We start from the raw sequence: 7,236 nt of genomic DNA on the forward strand, positions 1-7,236 counted from the left end.
CATGTACACATAGAAGCACTAGTACGAATAGTAAGGTTTTCTATAAGCCTATGGTTCTATAAATCATTCAGCCAGGAGTTGTGTTCTTGTTTACATACACAGCTCTGCCAACAAGAGTGCACAGCTCAGTGCTTTAACATCAAGGTTCATTTCATGTCCATGAAAGCTAGAAACTTTAGCTTTCAAAGCCCACACATTGTAAAACTGAATATTGACTATTGTATTCAGGGAGAAAAAGAAGGTATCAAATACAAAACCATTTTCACTTGGTATTCATTACAGCATTCCACCACCACCACCACAGATGCTCCTTTTAAAGGACAGCAATACCCAATGGATGCAAAACACCATCACTTATCTAAGACAAAGCACAGTAAATCTGAATTTTAAAAAAAACAAATGCCTGTCAATTCCATCTCACCCACGTTTTAAACAAGAGACATGAAAGGCAGAATATTCCTTCATTTTCTTTCAAGTACGACATCCTTTCTGAAAATTAAAGTCCACAAATGTAATTCATTACCCTGTATGAAGAGAATGCGACATACTAGCATCAAGCCCCAAATAATCATTCCAGGGATACCAACACTAGCTGTAGGGCAAATGTAAATTTAGCTTTTAATCCTTCAAATTTTGCCGTTTCCAGGCATAATGTACCTCAAACAAGGAGCCTGAAGTATTATCCAACTGATTAGCTTTTAATTTGAACAATATGAACAAACTTTGTTTAACCATGACCCAGAGCCACACAAGAAATGAGATTAAAGATGTCTCTACACATTTAGCAATCTTCCAGTTAACATGCAAAACAACAAGAAACCTACTTTAGAGAAAAAAAATACAGTCAAGCCAACAGAAAATAAGGGCTGTGTCTGACTGCAGCTAAGCAACTCGTTAAACATGTTATCCTCCTACCCCTTAGGTACTCGTGTGCAATGTGATTTTCACGTAGGCCAGGATCCCATACCTCTGCAGTGGGCTGCGCTGAAAAATAGCTTGGGAGATTGAAACCTGACCGGATAACTGCTGGGTAACATACAGAGCATGTTCATTCAGTTTGGTGGCAAAGACACAGTTCAGTCTCACCAAAAGGTTCTTCAAAGCACCACAATCACAGATACCTGTGCTATATTCTCCAAAAGACCCTGACTTAGTAGTTTTCATCACCCTCACAACACTACTGGCTATACACTACAGTGACCCTCAATTCACTGTGGAGTAAGAAATGTGTTCTGTCCTAGGTGTGGGGATACCCTTAGGGGAAAACTTAAAAGAAAGTGAAATATACTTTTGGGATCTTATTTTAATCCAACCCTACAGAACTGCAAGACTTCAGTATAAATAGCTTTTTTTCCAGTAACTACAAAAAAGACAAACCATGTCCGTAGCAGTGTTAAAATCTGTTTAATCCATAGGGCCATCGTAACTAAAATGCATAACTACTGACAACAGCCACCACTGACCTACATAGGAAAGACTACAAAACTAGCTTTTATTGTCATAGATTCTCAGTTTTCAGATGATTATCAAGAGTGAACCTGTTAGAAAAGGAGCAGTGATACTCTTGTTTATTTTGCAGGAATTAAAAAGAGATATATCATCTGCTTGCTTTATCTTCCACAAACCCCAGCAACTTTAATGAGCTAAAACAGGCAGTGTTTTCTTCTGAATACAGAGGATATTCTCCATATTGTTCTACTTACTGTGAAGATAGTCTGCCAGGTCACCACCATTACAGTACTGCAAGCGGAAGAGAAAGCTCAGTTAATGCAAGGCAAATCAAAGATTAAAACCAGTAAACTTCACTAGGATGGCAGGCTGATCATGGTATTTAAACAGAAATAAATCACACATGTGTCAAAATATGTATTCAGAAGTTGGCAGGGAAAAAAAAACACCCTAACATTCCAAGCAGGTTTCTTTTCTGTCCTATTTCCCCTACACATTATGTTGCATTAACTAGCTTTTGTGGAGGCGCACATCCATGTGCATGCACATCAGAGAGAAAATAAAACCAGACCAAAACAGAAGGGTCACCACTGGAGAGACCACCAGAAAGCTGGTTGTGGAAAGCCACAGCTAAAAACTTAAATTCCCCCCATCATGTTCCATATCATTAAGGAAAGTCAACAAGACCTCAGAGGGAATACTGCAGAGGAAAGAAAACATTCAAAAGCTTTGCATTAAAGCTGTGTGGAGAAAATGTACTTTCCATGTATCTTTCAGGCAGATACTACCCAGTATCTCCCATTTGACCCTTGAGGTAAGACATCCGACTGATGAAACCTGTGCCAGTGCGACCTTCTGACAGCAGCACTGCTAAAAACGCCCCTGGCTGCTGTCTTCACCCACACTGCACCAGCTCTCAAAGGCATGCAGCTGCAGATTAGATTAGCAAAAGCATCACAGGTGAGACTGCGAGCAGAAAGCACTACTTGGTTTAAACAGACCAGCTTGTTACACAAGTTTAAAAAAAAGAAAAAAAACAAAAAAAACTCACCTCCATAACCAAGTAGACAGAATTTGCCAGTTCCTGGGGAAAGAGAAAATGGAAAAATAAAACATTTATGCATTTAAATATTTCACATGCATTACAGCTGCTGCTTTTCTTTTTAAACAGGTAAACCATGCTCTATGTGATTCAGACTGAAGCGGGGGGGGGGAGATTTCATTATAGATTAATCCCTGGAGGATTGCTTATTTTGAAAGAGCTAGGTATTTAAGCATTTTATTCCTTTCTAAGCGTGCACCTATTTAAGCAAGCAAATCTCCTGTATTGTGGCTTGGGTCTTCATGTTCCTTCCTGGCTTTTAGCATTAACTGTGGCATGCAATGCAGATGCTGGCACACTACTATCTTAGAGCCCTAATCATTTCCACATTTAACTTGGCCCTTTATAGCAGCTATGCCCAGATGAGCAGCGCAAGTCTGAACAGAGAGATAAGAGCAACACATCTTTGGCACCTGCAATTCAACCCCACGGCTGAAAAGTGCCCAAGAGGTTCACCTTTGATTTCAGAGCAAAAAGAAACCATCTCAGGTCAAAAACGCAACATCAGCCAACCAATTTCTACACATGCATTAACAAAGTGCTGTTATCGGGTGGTTAAAGCTTTCTTGATTATCATGGGGGTTAACACCAGCAACTCCAAGCCAAATGACAGTCTTCCTAAATTTGCGACCAGGTGCCGTACTGTGATGCTTCTTCCAATCTTGAAAATTTACCTCCAGCCTTAGGTGACCTTCCCCACTGGCTCCCTGGCCTTAGGACGCATGCACAAGGCAGTATTATCTACGTATGTGTATAGTGCATGTATGTATATACATGCACTATACAAGCACAAGGTACTGCAGAGAAGTGCCCCACAAACATACAGCACCATGGAGCCACATCAGGAGCTTTGGTGGCTGCACAGTGCACGCGGTGGCACCAGCGGCTGCCTGGCACTTGTCTAGCAGAGCCACCAAACCACTAGCAGAGACCAAACATGATAACAGCCAGATGTTTCAGCCCTGGGTAGACCCAGAAGGGGTCTAAATGCTCTTGTTGAAACAGAAGTCAGACAGCAGCAGACCTATTGTGTAAAAGCCTGTACACTAGAAGTCACTCCTGAACTCCAGGCCCAGCCCTGGACAAGTGCAGGCAGCAATTAGCTGTGTGAGTGGAGGAGCTCTGAAAAGCAACAGCAGAGCAGGAGACTTCACTCCATTTCCATAGCTCCAGGGCAGCATGCCTCTATTTACAGGCTGTTCAGACACCTGCCTACCCGATTTCTCTTCCAAACCCAACTACAATCTCAAAAAGCCCCAGCATCCACCCCACCGGTCTTTTAGTTTCCAAGCAGTCTCCACTGTCTGCTCTCAGCCCCTTTCATCTCGGTCTGCCCACAAGACTCTACCTCCCACCAAGCCTGTACTACATCAGCTGCCTTTGTCAGTGCCTCCAGCCTTCAGCACCTCCCATCATTTCTCTCACAGTCCTCTTAACCTTGCAACGTGAAATCTGAGTTTCCAGATGCTTGCTGGAAGACTGGCTGGAGGAAGCAGGGGGGGAAGAGGGAAGGAAACTGAGCTACCTGTGATTTGAGAGACTCAAGCTACAGCTGAATGCAGCACAGGCCACCTCGCCCCAGAGGGGCTCCAGGCACCGGCAGTCCAGCAGCCTCGTCTCACATGGCTCCCCCAGTTTGAGTGTTCACCAGACCCCAGAGCTGGCCACCCCCAGCTCTTACAGCTGCTCTCACTGCCAACCCCGGTGAGCTTTTTGAAAGTCCCCTTGTTTGTCCAAAAAGCAATTTTCTGTGATACTTCAAGAAGGTGTTTGTTGCATTTGCTTGCATGACAAGTACTGCTTTAAACAGGCTTTGTTTTCCAATCTCTGCGTTTAAAAGCGGCACACATTAAGTCATCCACTTTCACACATGCTCCAGATGAAGTGGGAAACGAGTCTGTGGTTAAAAGCACTAGCCCAGGGAAGCAGTGCAAGAAGAAAACCCTAGGCATCGTCACCAGCTTTGCACATGAAAGTACTGCGGGAAAATTTTCGGAAACATTCAAAGCCCACCAGCTCCTGCTGTCCTTAGCAGGAACAGTGGAATGTCAAGGTTTATGAAAGACACGCAGGCCTTTCGCTTCTCTGGGACCTCCAGCCACGGACCAGAAGATGCGAGGACACACCAGAAGTGCGATGCAGCTGCTCAGGAATGACGGCGGGGCTGCAGGCCACGGAGCTCACTACAGGGCAACTGCTGGGCATGGAGAAAGTGTCTGAGGTGGTTTTGCAGCCCACACCTAGTTCATCGCTGTCATGCTGCGATCACTGCAGCTCAGTAACTCTACACATTAATACGTATAGTGCCAGCAGGGTTTAGGGAAGCTTAATATATTATTACCTATATAGAAAATGAAGAGGAAGTTAAGCTTACACAAAGTCCAAAAGATATTTGTAACAAGTTATTAGCCAATAGCTAATACACGCTGTACGGTTTGGTTGTTTTTCCCACCGCACGTTATTTAAAGACTCTGCAAACGAACATCATCAAGCAAGTAATTGATTTTTGGCAGCCAGTGCGTACAGTGACTAGGGTTAAATAAGGACCTACACAGGCGAGGGGGATGCTCTGCTCGATGTCCCCAGCAAAGTGACCTTGGTGGTTGGTGGTTTTATCCCACCAACACAGGGTGAAGAGATAAGGCGGCGATGCCTGAAGGCTTCCAGCAGAGTAGTAGGTGGCTCTCCCAACCGTCCACTGGCCAGAGCACCCTCTGCTCCCTCCAGCCCTCCTGGGAAGCGCTCCACCCTGCTGCACCCACCGCAGCAGAGGAGCATTTACCAAGTGTATTTTCAGATCGCAGACGCCTGCAGCAGGGATGACACAACTTCCACATTTGCAACGGCAGTATTTCAAGAACCACTTACCAGAAAAAGATTTGTAGGAATTCTGACACCAAAATGAAACATTTATTTCAGGAAGGGCCCCAGAAACAAGCTCTGGTTTGAAAAAAGCCTTCAGCCACTAGCTTACTGTGGTTACAATGGATACAACTGTCTAAAGAGACATCTGGTTTCTCAAATGGGCTGATGGGCTTCTCTCAAGCTGATTCAGCAGCAGAAATTACTTCTTTTCCATTTTTATCCTTCCACAGTATCTATGATTTGTTCATTAACAAAACAAGGGAAAAATACTGCAAGCCAAATTTTGCAGGCTACCAGTCTCACTGAAAAGAAACAAAGTGCCCAACCCACTCATTTCCACATCAGTAACCAGAATAGTATTACAGTTTGTTGTATTTTTGCAGAGGCTTTTGTCCAAGAAGTGCTACAGATAATTTACTCTGGACCTCTTACTCATACGTGCCAGTCCGTGCAGCCAAGGCTAATCCTGTCACTAAACAAGCTCGATGAAGGGAACAGTGTAGAGGCAACCCCCCAACTTTTCCTCTCATCACAAAGGGCAGCAGGACCCTGACCATGCTCCACAACAGCAGCAAAAGACCTCTGCCAAAGACATTAAGCTGATAATTAATCAGTCTGGATCATTGCCTGACTCGTAGCTCTTGCAGCAGAGGCCCCAGCAATGAAGTTACAATTTAATTGAGTGTAAAAATAGGCAACAGCCTCTACTGTCTACAAATAACACACATCTGCTGGTGGAAGACAAAGAAATGAAGGAACTTCATTTAGCAGTACAATATAAATCACCCCAGGACAGTACTAGGTTAAAACTCCTCACTAGGACACTAGAAGGAGTAGCATTATGGACATCAAGACCAAGCAGTCCTGTCCCCCTTTAAATTTTCTCTCCACCCATACTGGAAGGTGGCATGATCCCCTTCTTGGAAAGTGTGTGTTTAGGTGTGTCCAAAGGGAAATGTCTGGGTGTACCCACAGTTAGTCATCCTCCTACCACAGCTTAAAAAGTCTGTGAGAGGAAACTTTACCTTAGAGAAATTCTCCTCTGCACTCTACCCCATCACCTAACCCAACACCAAGATTAGAAAGACATTTAGGAAGAGGAAAAAGTTGAAGTTTAATTACTCAACACTCCCAAACTCTCTCAGCAGTGCAGTGTTCTCACCAACCCCTGTTGCACCAGTGTTGTAATAGACACTGGGGTGAAACCAGCAAAGAATGGCTTCCACCTCACACAAACCCTCTTTTCTAGGAAGACTGGGGGGATGCAGGGGAACACTTGGGAGATGAACGTAGCTCCACTGTTACACCCACGTGCTGAGCACCATGCGGCTGACAAAGCTCCTACTGCCTACAAGAGAGGAGCCATGTGGGCACAAGTCCTCAAAACTGGTGGTGTTACTCTCCTGAAGAACAGCATACCACCGCCTGTTGGTTGGCCTCCCTTTGATGGCAAAGGTTCCTGTTTTGTACTTCTCAGAAGATATCTACCATGTGCTACTCAACCCTGCCTCTCAAACGGCACCCAGAGCAGCTGCCAAGCAAAGGTAATTGCCACGCACAGATCTCTATAAATGGGGCTAGAAGTCATCAATTGTACCAACGCAACAGAAGCATAAAATAAAACTGAGGGTCTGACAGTGGAGGGTAAACTCAACACCAGCTGAAAGCTAAGCTTTTCCACTCTTTTTTCTTTTTTTTTTTTAAATGCTACTTCCCCCGCTCACTGCGGCAGAACCACCGCACACCGCATCCTCCTGTTTGGCCAGTAGGATCTCATGGAGCCAGTGTCCTTTGGGCCTACACAGTCTCTAATCATTGCT

At 44.5% G+C, this 7,236-nt stretch overlaps 1 protein-coding gene across 1 annotated transcript in view; it reads right to left on the reverse strand.

Moving 5' to 3' along the window:
• The window catches only part of ULK1 (unc-51 like autophagy activating kinase 1), a 79,290-nt gene that overhangs the window by 61,561 nt on the left and 10,493 nt on the right, over positions 1 to 7,236 (reverse strand). Inside the window, exons 3-4 of the mRNA XM_010286982.1 lie at positions 2,501 to 2,533; positions 1,704 to 1,740 (exon numbers count right to left, since the gene is read on the reverse strand). Coding sequence (XP_010285284.1) covers positions 1,704 to 1,740; positions 2,501 to 2,506 — 43 coding nt within the window. The 5' untranslated portion in view covers positions 2,507 to 2,533. The remainder of the gene's footprint in view (positions 1 to 1,703; positions 1,741 to 2,500; positions 2,534 to 7,236) is intronic.

This window comes from Phaethon lepturus, unplaced genomic scaffold (assembly GCF_000687285.1).
Source record: "Phaethon lepturus isolate BGI_N335 unplaced genomic scaffold, ASM68728v1 scaffold31925, whole genome shotgun sequence".
Lineage (NCBI taxonomy): Eukaryota > Metazoa > Chordata > Aves > Phaethontiformes > Phaethontidae > Phaethon > Phaethon lepturus.